Source organism: Rhamphochromis sp. 'chilingali' (assembly GCF_963969265.1).
Source record: "Rhamphochromis sp. 'chilingali' genome assembly, chromosome: 3".
NCBI lineage: Eukaryota > Metazoa > Chordata > Actinopteri > Cichliformes > Cichlidae > Rhamphochromis > Rhamphochromis sp. 'chilingali'.
Window position 1 is genome coordinate 39,127,780 of NC_137931.1, and position 12,350 is coordinate 39,140,129.

General features: G+C 40.5%; 1 protein-coding gene across 1 annotated transcript in view; it reads right to left on the reverse strand.

The window, feature by feature from the left end:
• Window positions 1-12,350, reverse strand: part of LOC308393265 (capping protein, Arp2/3 and myosin-I linker protein 3-like) — a 60,404-nt gene that overhangs the window by 32,970 nt on the left and 15,084 nt on the right. The window contains exons 2-4 of the mRNA XM_080876906.1: window positions 4,133-4,218; window positions 3,690-4,027; window positions 920-1,014 (exon numbers count right to left, since the gene is read on the reverse strand). Of these exons, the coding sequence (XP_080733032.1) occupies window positions 920-1,014; window positions 3,690-3,747 (153 nt within the window). The 5' untranslated portion in view covers window positions 3,748-4,027; window positions 4,133-4,218. The remainder of the gene's footprint in view (window positions 1-919; window positions 1,015-3,689; window positions 4,028-4,132; window positions 4,219-12,350) is intronic.

The window sequence follows — 12,350 nt, forward strand, 5'->3', positions numbered from 1 at the left end:
TACATGCAGAAACTCTCCTAACTGCCCATCCTCACCACACGATGAATCATTACAGCATCCAATGAGTGGAATTCTGCACTGCCGAGGCAAAAATGGACCTTTTTTAAAAGCTCATTCACTCACTGGGGGAATTGTAGAAGGGGCGGCAGAAATAACCAGTGTGTCGAAACAGTATAAAAACTACACTAGTTAGACAAGGATTTGTTTTATATTATGCTTATAAAGATGTACGGTTGCCTTGCTGCACTTAATGGTGCACTCAATCAATTATACCTGTTCTGCAGTGTGTGTTACCCATGCATGAGTTGTGTTCTTTTCTGCAAACACAGTGGAAGTGTTACACATTTGCTAACACTGGCATTCATACAGGGTCCAGTCTGATTTCCTGTCTGCCGTGTACAAGCTGATTGCCCCAGATTCTATTCAGATAGCTGGCTGAGTTTTGCACAGTCAAATACAAATTTCATATCTCTGTCCTATATTCTCTGATGAAAGCACCCCAGAATCAAAGGCTGTGAGCTGTTCGGCCCCCCACTGCCTCCACAGGCACAGAGGGATCCATAGCCACTCTCGCAGATCCTGTCTATCCAATATTCATCCTGCCAAGCCGCCAACAGCAGTCACAGAAAAGGGGGAGCAGCCGTAATGCAGTTAGCAAGTGACCAAAGAAGCAAGATGTTTACTGTCGCTGTTAAATAATGAGGATCTCTTGCTTCTGCTGTCACAGAAATCAACATTGTGACAGAGATCCATTAACACTGCAGGGGAAGTAAACATCAAAGACAGTACATACATGATGCATGTCTCAGGCTGCTTATGTAGCAGGCTTATGGCATTCTTTTTCTTCTACATCAGTGCTAAGACAGAACCCATTAAACCAGCCAAGTCGGCAGTGAGGAAACAGAAAGCAGCAACTTACCAGAATTTTGTCCTCTGTTTTGCCATTTTTAGTGTCAAGCTTGATGCCACGAACAAACTTTATAGATGATTTATCGATAATCTTCCTGATGCTTTCTGTGGATGACAACATTAACATATGTTACAACATAATCTCTCTCTCTGTTTCAGTCTCCGAAAGGAGCAAACAACCATTTGTGCAAATTTGATAGTTTTTCATATAAAAAGAACAGTTTGCAAGCTGTTGTGTCTTAGATTTGTGAATCCTTTTTCACTCTTCCAAATTTGCAGAGACCTCAAAAATATTCTCTACATTTATTTTTTTTGTCTGTTAATATTGTACAGTAATACTAAAATACAGGCAAAGCAAAATCCTACAACAATAATATCATTTTGAAGGACATAAAATGAGACATAATGTTCACTGTGCAGGATTATTTGCAGGACCTCTTGTCTCTAAACATTGATTTTTGCAAAGTTAACATTGCCTAAAGGGATACAGTAGAAAAATCACATTCAGAAACCAAAAGTAATAAGGAGTAGTGTGGCAGAAATTCAAATTAAATGGAACACAAAAAAACAACATGCAAACAATAAGGAAGGATCCTTTAACTTCAGATTACTGTACAAATATCCCAGCTCAACATTAGCTGAGGGATGTGTCAGACTTGCAATGTACGCTGACCTGTCGTGGCATTTTAGATGATAAAAATAACCGCGATGACAGGATCATGATTATACGTGAGAAACAAACCTCTTATATGCAAAATCATATAATCTGCACGTAACACTGAAGCAGAATGATTGACAGGGTTTTAGGTTGTGCTCCAAAGCACAAAGGCACTCAGTGGGAAGTTACACGATTTCGTGAATTAATTACTGAATGACTGTGATACATAACAATGTTTTGCCTCCGAGGTATTTCCTTTGAGGTAGTCACAATATGCTTCAGTGTTATTTTCTTACTCACAGGAGCAATATAACACATTTGAGCATCAGTGTCTATGATTCACTGAGAACTGTTCCTGTCAAACAGTGTCACTGTCGGTGTTGTGACCCCTGACTTGTATATACAGCACATAACGTCCGTGATGCGCCAAAAGAAGCATCTTACTCACAGTTTGGGAACACATAGCACTGACACACTATCGCAGACACATACAGTCGCTAGCAGAAATTACATGATTCAGCATCTCAATTACTCTAGCTCCAGAGCTTCCAACTGACAAGTTTATGAGGAAATCGATACAGAGGCTGGGTTGTTGGGATTGGGCAGTGGAGTTGATACAGTCACAATGGACAGTGATGCAAACAATTCTTTCCCTGGCAAACAATTCTTTCCTATTTCTATTTTTAGGTGCTCATAAGTCTTAAGGGGAACAGGTTCCATTGCAGTTATGTACATTTGGTCAGATTATGTACATACTTTACTCGAATATTTGGATTTAATGTCCCATTACACTTCTAATCTATCAAATTTCAGCAAAAATACAGCACTTTTAACTTTACTGCATCTCAACTCTTATATGAATGACCTGTGATGAAGCTACATTTTCCTAAATAAATCATTTAAGTATCATCACCCTAACCAGACACAACACGTAAATGACGCTCATACCTTTTTGCATGGACAATTAATAATCAGATAACATGATGACACTTATAGGATCCTTCCTGGAACAAGAGGACTCGTTTTTGACACTTTTAGTACATTTTGCACCATATTAATAAGAGCTATGCGAACCAAGAATTGAGACCTGATAATTTAAGTCAATCCAGCTGTTAGGAAGGCTCTTTCCAGTGACCTAGTGCATGCAGGCAGACCACCAGGTTCTCCACCTGTCAATCAGTGCAGGAAAGGCGGGATGAGGTGGTGCAGCCGCCCGGCAGGTGGCTGAATGAAGAGGCAGGGATTCCACTGGATTAATCATCACAGTGAGCCTAATAGAGCCATTAGGAGTAATTAACACAGCAGCAGAGTCCCTGCTACCCTGAGCATGTGTGCTGCTGGTGCATGTGTCAGTGCTTTTGCGCGCGTGTATGATATTGAAATCGAGGCATTGCTGTGACTTTGACATATGTAAGCTGCTGCTGTTTGAGAAAAGGGGAGTAAATATTTGTGCATTCTGTCGCGCTGTTGAGTTTGTATAGCTCATGCATTTTTGTTGGCAAGATACGGTGAACATCTGCCTGTATCAGTGCCCCTCTCTTCACTTTCCCACGCACGCGTACACACGCACGCACGCGTGCAATCAGCAGCAGCGCTCTGGCTGGTTAGGCTGCAGAAAAACAAAGATGAAATACTCAAGAGTTGAGGGTTAGAGAGGGGGAAATCTCACTGTGAAATGGGTGTCTTGGTTTTGTTTTTTTTAAAAGAAAAAGAAACGTGCAGGGAACAAGACGGTACCAGACCCCACGAGTACACACCATTATTTTCCACAACGCCCCTTTCCCTCTTTGGCCTAGGGCTGGGGTTTTTTATTACCTGATCCACCCAGAGAGGGCAGGCTTAAAGCTAATTTCCCTGCACTGTAAATAATTAATTTGAAGATTAACTAATTCACATGCGCGGGGAAAGAAGAAGAAAGAAAAAAGCCGCCCCGGCAAGGTTCGGGACTGATTGCAAAGGTGTAGCTCATGACAAGCATCCAATGCGTCTGTACGGTCGCAGCCTCCGACAGCCGCGCGGAGAAAAAAGCATCAGGAGCCTGACCACACACGCGCCCGGGGCGACCGCGAGCACACCGACACAAGACCGGGAGCAAAATAACCAAGCGGCGGTCTTTACCCACCTGTGATATCCTTGCTCACACTCACGAAACCAGAGGCAGTGATCTCTTTAGAAGCCATGTCTGTTCCTCTCTCCTATCGCCACCCCTCCTCCTCTTCCTCTCCTCCACCTCCTCCCCAATGTCTCCCTCTCCCTCTCTCTCTTAGAAATGGACAGAAAGAATGCTCTCTCTCCCAGGCATTCCAGCAGAGCACCCGACTGCCCGACGCGCTTCCTGGAAGAAACCGTTTGGATGTCGGGAGGCTGGATGGTGGGAGAGACGGGAGGTGGAGGGAGTGATGATGTTGAGGAGGAGGAGGCGGGGATCACTCTGGGATAATGAGGCTGTGGTTAGGCTACCTGTGAGAGCACGCCCAAGTTAGAAATCAGAAGATGCAAAGCAGCAGAAACAAATGTTACACCCAAAATAGAGATTGCCACTTAAAAAAACAAGAAAAGATTTACCCTGCGGGTGTCACGGTTGGTTGTCCCTGGGACTCCACAGAAGAGGCAGGAAACGGGATGGGTGTAGGTGGAGCTTGTCAGCGATTCTAAACAGTGAACATTGCTTATCAGATTCATCCAGGTAGAGCTATTCTTCAGTTAACTTACGTTTCCGAACTGGACAGTTGCAGTTGATGGGAAAGTCAGTAAATGGTAAAAACGTGATTCCATATGGAAATCTTGAGGTCTCTGAAATTATCACAATTTATTCTGAAGGGGTCAAGCTGAGTCTAGGTCTGAGAGCTCGAGGCATTTCAGGTGAAAATCATGAAATTCATGAAATTATTAGAGTCAATCACCATCCAGGAAATATGAATGGAATAGCTCTGCAAATGTTCCACAGGACTAACCTCCAAGTGGCAGTAGTCTTATGTCTATTTACGTTTTTATTCTTTAGACAGTGCATGAGCTGCAGTTTAAAGTGTTTTACATTGCCTGGGCCTCGGTGCAGCCGCCCTAGTTCATTCACTTACTGAGACAAGCCATCCTCCCTTTAAGGCCACCCTCACTTTGATTGTCTGGGTTGAACAGTAGCTGGATTATAGCCAGATGTGTCCCTGAGATGCATGTTAGGGACAATCATTGTTGTTGAAGACTGCTAGTAACTGCACATTCAAAGCAGTCTGAAGCCTGAGCTTTTGGCTCACATGTTTTACTTGCACATACACTGATCTCATTATTTGAAAAATGAAAGGTGTTTAATATGAGCACCACGGTAACAATATGAATATGGCAGAAAATAAGCAATGGCATAACAGGTACGATCTAAAACTCTAGGGATCCAAATTCATTAACCAAACCAAACCAAAGTTATTATGATTCATCCTGTGGGCTCTGTGGATATCCACAACAATCTCGTATTTGTTGAGATATTTCATCCCGAACCAATGTTCTGGTCTGTGCCGTGGGCTGACTATAAACTTGCAGACTGGGGGATTGAGATTTCCTCAATCAATTTACTAAACTTTATCGCACTGTAACTGACTGGATTACAGGGACTATAAATAAATGTTCACCAAAAGGGAAAATGAGCATCCACAGCCGTAAGCAGTAGACCGAAAGGGAGGCTATAAATAGAGCAAACAAAAGATAACAAAAAATAACCTGAATGAGTAAATAAAAATGTGAAAATGCAGGATTTTAGCATTGGCAGGAGGCCCAAAAAAGCCACACCATGATTTAACACAGATCAAAGAAGGGGAAGAAATTAGAAATACTTTCACCTCTGCAGCAAGTTTGTAAGGTCAGACCACAACAACAGAAGATAAAAAAGAAGAAAGGGAAAATTAAGCTCCTTGCTGATAATAAATTGGATGTGCTGTGGGTTTAAATCTTCACCTCTCCGCCTTTTTGTCAGCCTAAAGGCTCCACCTGTTAACTAGTTGACAGAGGAAGGAAATATCTCCACCAAGATGATAATCTCTGTCTGTGGTTTGCTGTGAGAGTTGGGTGAAACCCCTCCTATGAGATCCAATTAGTCTCTGTCTTATAGCCTCTGAAATAAAACCGGCTCTGTAAAATAACAGGGACTTCTGAAATATACATCATTTTAACTGTGGAAATCTCAAAAGCTTTTTCCTTTTTCTTTTCCAAAGAACAGGAGGGGAGTTGTACATTAATTCTGGACATTCAATTCTTGACAAAATGAACCTCATCCATATCTTCCTGCTGCTGGGTGAGTATCACAGATAACACTTGATTGACTGTCACACACCTTCTGTTACACCTCTGCTGGGCAGAATTCCAAAAAAACGAGCGTTGTCATGACAAAACTCTTGGTACCGGTGGACAAAACCATGTCCCAGCAGTTTAAGAGGCATCTGCACTCTGCTGTCAGAGTAGTGCTGACACAGAGCCAAAGCCGAGCACTCTTATTTGATGCAGATATCAGTAGTATGGTATGCGGGGTTATAAATTTTACTAGGCTGTTAGCCTGCAGCAGGAACTTTCAGACAGTGTTAAATTAAAATGATGTGCACCAGCCAGAATCTGAATAGGGCTAATGGAAATGATTTGGACTGAGCTGTCAAATTGTTGTGCAAGCTATTCCATCCCAGGCAGCCATGAGTTATATTTTAAAACTATATGGTCGTAGTAGCACTATGTGACACTGTTGTATATGTGCGTGTATAGCGTGGGCGTGTAACAGGAAAATACAGCAAATCTGTGTACATTCCTTCTGTTCCCATGGGGATGATAACTGTCTAAAGAGTTTGCTCATTAAGGCATAGGAAGCTCTGCTCTCTGTCAAACTGTGTGGCAGTCCCGTAACTGTGAGTGTTAGCAAAGAGATGTGGCTCAGATGGTCTTCAAAGCAACTCCTTAGAAGAGCGAAAGATTGTTATGCCTTATAGGCACAGGTTTACTGCTTCTAGATGTTTTAAATTTACTTGTAGACACTTACTTTAAAAATATATATATTTTTATGTCTTGATTATATAATATAAAAAACAGCAGTGGACCATGACTGACTCTCTGGCATGCAGCCATGTGGGAATAAGCCATCTGAGCTGCCTGTGGTGTTCATGCTGATACATTTTACTCATGAATGACAGAGAATAGAGAAAACATACTGTACCCAAAATGTCACTGATGTGACAGGAACAATCTGTGGTAGAATATATATATATATATATATATTTATTTATTTTTTTTAAATCGACTGTTTCTGTGAAACACTTTGTCCGTATTTCAGGTATGGCTGCATTTGTTCTCCAAGCTGATTCGCTGCAAGGTACGGCAGATGTTATCATCACACATAAGTACAATATGTCTGTCATAAGCAGAAGAAAGACGCCAACGGAGTTATCGTTCTCCTGCAGGTCTTCTAAAGACTGTTGTGTCCGTGTGGCCCCCAGGGTCAAAAGTCTACCTCGGAGAATCTGTGCTGCTGAAGTGTGCAGTTGAGTCAAACTCCACTGCTCAGTGGGGCTTTGAGTGGGACAAACCAAAAACTGTTCTGACCCTGAACCCCAGGCATGTGGTCTCAAATGACAGCTACTTCATCACCGCTGTAACAAGGGAGGACGCGGGCAGCTACAGGTGCAAAGCAGGACAAACATCCAGCCAGCCGGTGGAGCTCATCGTGTCAGGTGAGCAGCTACAACATCTGCTGTGTTGTGTATTGTTTGTGAGCCCAAATCTTCTTGCTGGTTTAACCGAGATTAAGATCATAATGTTCAAAATATTTAAATTAATTAAAAAACAAACTTTTACAAGGGAAAACATTATGCTAATTTCACGCCCCTTATATTTATATTCAAGAATCTTTTGGATTGTTTACAGTTCCTTATTTATCATATACTGGGCCTTAGTGCAACCCTTCAGTTCAACTAAATTATGCTGTTTTATCTTCTTTTCTCCTAAAGAACGCTCTCCCTCTTTGCCAACTTTCTTCTGATTGGCTGACCCTTGAAAACATAATGTTAAACCAGAATGTGGGTGTGATTTTGGTTCAGCCCAAGCTGTGTGTCTAACATGACCATATTAATGATATCCACTCTCTATGATATTATAAAGATCTGCTAGCATTTCAGGTAGTCTGCAGGCTAAGATTCTGCTTCACAAAGATTATACGGGCACACTCTGATTTCAATTTTAAACCATTCTTCAAACCTTTATTATGAGCATCTACCACTGTTACATTATTTATATGACAGAAAATTAGGAAATGCAAAGTAAACCCACTTTACCTGTCATGTTCATTCAGTATTCTCTGCACAAAGGACAGCTAAGGCAGATCAGTAAGTAATACGTTTTGTATGATTTAGATTCCAATAAGAAAAGCTGAGGGAATCACCAAACTGATCATAAGGGACACGTGAATGCCTGTATCAAATTTTAAGTGGTATGAAAATTAAGTTGGGTTTCATAAGAAAAGTCAATTACCTCAATAGGACAAAATGTACCAGTCATCTGTGGATTCCCGTGTCCCTGCTGCAGCTGAACTTCAGAATATGATTTCTTCTTTCATTACTGCACATTGCTGCGGTGCATGAAATGTAATCGTGCAATAATTATAATGTAATTTCCAGAGATATGTAGTTATAGCGGTTGTGTTCCCATGTGAGCCACTTATTCTGCAGCCAAACAAGGCCCGCAAGTGCATTTATGATAATGATATTCATGAGTAAAACTTTAACATGGAAACATTTGCCAGTTGCTACAGTATGAAAGTGCTCTGGTTCTTCTTCTAATCTTATTGCGTCTTTCAACTCCAGAGCTGACCCCTCCCTCGCTGATTCTGGCTCCCAGCACGAGATACATCTTTAGTGGGGAGAGATTCAGTATGCGCTGCCCCTCATCTCAGACGAACGCCAAAGGCTGGAAGCTGAGGCATTACTCTCCAGACTGTACACAGAGGAGAAAAGCTGTCCAAGGTGACCAATGTTCACCACTAGAGTGTGCTGTTATCACAAACAGGACTGATGCGTGTGTCTTCAATGCTACCATTGGGAACAGTGGGCTGTACTGGTGTGAGGGACCTGAGGGTCGCAGCAACTCAGTCAGGATCTCAGCAAGCTGTGAGTATTGCTGCCTCTGGACAAAATGGGGAAAACACACCAGAGACAAATTATAACACGGTGGGGTTTTAAATGTGACGTATGAGGGAGAGCATTTTTTGTTTTATGTGTGACAAAAAAAAGTAAGGAGTTATTTATGTGTACTATCTTTATCCCACAGATGACAATATCATCATGAAGACTCCAGCCTTCCCTGTATTTGAGGGGGATAAAGTAATTTTGTACTGTCAGTACAAAACAACAAACTACAACGACACAACCTTCTTCAAAAACGGAGCAGTCGTCTCTGTGATGCCTTCGAGTCCAAACAATGAGATAAACATGACTATTGAGAACGTAACAAAGAAAGACGAAGGTTCCTACAAGTGTGCATCCCCGGCCCTAAAGATGGAGAGTACAGAGAGCTGGTTATCTGTGAGACCCAAGAGCGACACCCCAGGTCAGGTGTATAATCTCAACGTAATGATTTGTGTTTATATTTTTACATTTTGTTCAAATGCCTTTTAGGTAACAGAAGCATCCAGCCTATGCAGCCTTTTTTGGCTGAACAAAAGTCCCAAGATAAGCTCCAAAAGGTAGAAATGTGATTTCATAAGAAGGGAGAAGAAATAAAAACCCATGGAATGAACAGGCGAAGTAAAAAAGGGAAATCCAAGCCTTTGCATGCACACAGAAGGCTGACTCCAAGGTGGGAACAATCACAGGTGGGAACAAGACACAGGTGGGAACAATCAGGCCACCAGTAGGAAGGCAAAGGAGGAGGTTAAGGGTTTGATGCACACAAGGAAGAGCAGTCACCAAAAGTCATAAAAGTGGTTAAAGAAGACAAAGGAGATAACACAAACACCAAAGTCACAAGGAAAAAATTGATATAGAAACACAATAAGTTAGTAAGTAATTAAGTTTATTTATATAGATTTTTTCAAGAACAAAAGTCCAAAAGTGCTTTACAGGTACAATATAATATAAGATAAAATTATTAAACAGTAGTTCATGAATAAAGGGAGGCATCTGACCTTTAAGAAGTCTAAAAGTGATCACCAAAATTGTAAACTGAACAATAAAGAAGAAGAATTTGACTCTGATGAGAGCTTTTAGAGGATTCAGCCTCACAGCAGCCTTTTGGACCATTTCCAGGCAATCCAGGAAGGATTTGCTCAGAGTAGGAATAATGAATCACAATAATCGAATCATGTTGAAATAAAAAGATGAATGATCATTTTCAATTCACACTGAGAGACAATATATCTGAGACAGGCAATGATGATAAAAATACGTTTGCACAAGACAGCCAAGATCCTTTTAAAACTGAATGCCTGATCAAAAGTGTCCTCAGATTTCTCACTGTGGACAGAAGTGAAGCTGAAATGGGTCCATGATTCTCAATTACTCTGGGGACGAAGTTATCAGGGGCACAAATAAGAACAGTTTTCAATTCCATTAAGTTTTTAGAACATTGATTTGGCTATAAGTTTGAGTTTGATATGTACAACTGAATATCATCTGCATAACAATGGTATGGGCTATCTTCAGAGTCATTCAGGATATGTCCTAGTGGAAGCATGTACAGGGTAAATAAAATAGTTCCCACAAGCAAACCTTGGGATGCACCACAAGATAAAATGGCCAGAGAAGACAGAATGTTAGCAGAAGCAGCTCAAGACAAATAAGAGGAAAACAAATCTAGAGCTGACCCATAGATCCTCACTCATGACTGATTCATGATAAACTGTGTCAAAGGCAACACAGATATCTGACAGAACAAGGGCTAAGTGTTCACCTGCATCTCTATGCATCCATAAGCTGGCTGGAAACCATCTTTTCTAAAAAAAATTGGAAATAAAAGGCAATTTTGAAAACAGTCTAAAATTGTGATGGAGGAAAAGGTCACTTTTTTTTCTTTCTAAGAGGGCCTCTAATAGCCTGTTTAAAATAGGAAGGGACACTGGCAGAGCTAAATGAGATGTTAATTATCCTGAGAACACACTACCTAATAGTGGGGTTGGTAAAATGTCAAGTGGGCAGCAGGAAGGTTTCATTTTATCAACTAAATTGATGAGAGCATTCACAGATATCAGTGCAAAGCTCTCAAAGACACATGGGCGGTTAAGGCAAGCGGCGAGAAGAGAGAAAGGATGGGTAATGTTTGCTCTGAAATGTTGGATCTTATTAGCAAAGAAGCAAAGAAAGTTTTTACACTCTTTATTTGAGTGACTAGTCAGAGCAGGAGATAGAGTCATAAGAATGTTTCTAATAATGTCAAATAAAACTTTGGGATTTCCTCAGAACCAAAGCACTACAAATAAATGACAAGTACCTGGGACGATACCAGGCCAACTTTGTCATTTCCTAATGAGCCATTAGAGAGGTGTACTACGAAGGGAGATTAAGATCAGTTAGCAACCTTTGTCGACAGCTCCCTTTAGAGGCTATGGAACACTAACCTTTAATCTTTAAATGTTTACAGTTTCAGAGCTTTAATTTGCAGCCATCAAGTTAAAAATTAAAATAGGATTAAAATAATTAATTCAACTTAAAATGTTTGTTTTATTGCTCTGTGCACAAAATTACAAGATTAATAATTTCCTGCTGCTTTTTTTTATGTTCTTTATACATTTTTATCACCATTTTATCATCGTCATCTTCCAATAATGTCTATGACTGGAGTAGGTAGCACTCATATGGATCATTTTGTGCAGCAGAAGAAGAATATTTTGTGTGAAATGCAAGCTGGATTAAAAGTACCATTGTGATATCCAGTAAGCCTGACTGGGATTTTAAGTTTTCTCAAGCCAGCTATTGCAAAGAAAGCCTGGCTGCGCATAATTTCCTTCATAGTAAAAACCTTATAAAAGGTTTTCAGCATGAGGCAAATTATGATAATAACACTGGCAAAAATATCTAAAATTTACTTGTTGTAATATCCCTATGCTAGTGATATCCCATCAGCCTAGTTTTAGCCTTTTGTATCAGGATGACTTAGTAGAAGCAACAACCATTAGAAAGTAACCATAAGCCAGAGGTTAGACAAACTATTAGTATAAAAATTGCAAGTTTGAGGCCAGATGCTGGCATCTCATCCTATATCTAAGATTAGAGTTGGTCTGCTTCAGAGCTCTGTATTTCTCGCTCAACACTGGGCAACATTAGCCTGTTCACCCAATCATAAGCTAGAAACAGTACTGGTAATGTTTGTGCTATTTGCCATAATTGATTGGGTTAGCCACATTTCTGAATGAAGTGAGCCCACCTTTGTTGTGTGCTCCACATGCATCACAGAAAGTCATAAATGAAAACCCAAAACGTTAAGTGCTATTTTTATATTGGTAACACTTCATAAAAATATAATTCGAGTATTAATTTGCCTACTTATTCAACTGTCCTTTTTTTTTTTTTGACTGATTATTGTAGTAGATGTAACAGTAATTCAAGGTATGCAAGCAAAGAAAAAAAGCACCCTGTGAATCACATTACTTTGCACCCCATTAGCAGGTTTCTTCAGCTGTTAATTAGAAATCAGACTTAAAAAATAGAAAAGAAATGAGACTAAATGATGTGGAACAGTAATGTATTTTCAGGTACAACCTGGTTGAGCCTTTTTGCACTGAAACAAATACTATTTGTTCTTGTCAACAGGCTACTGGAAATGGATTATC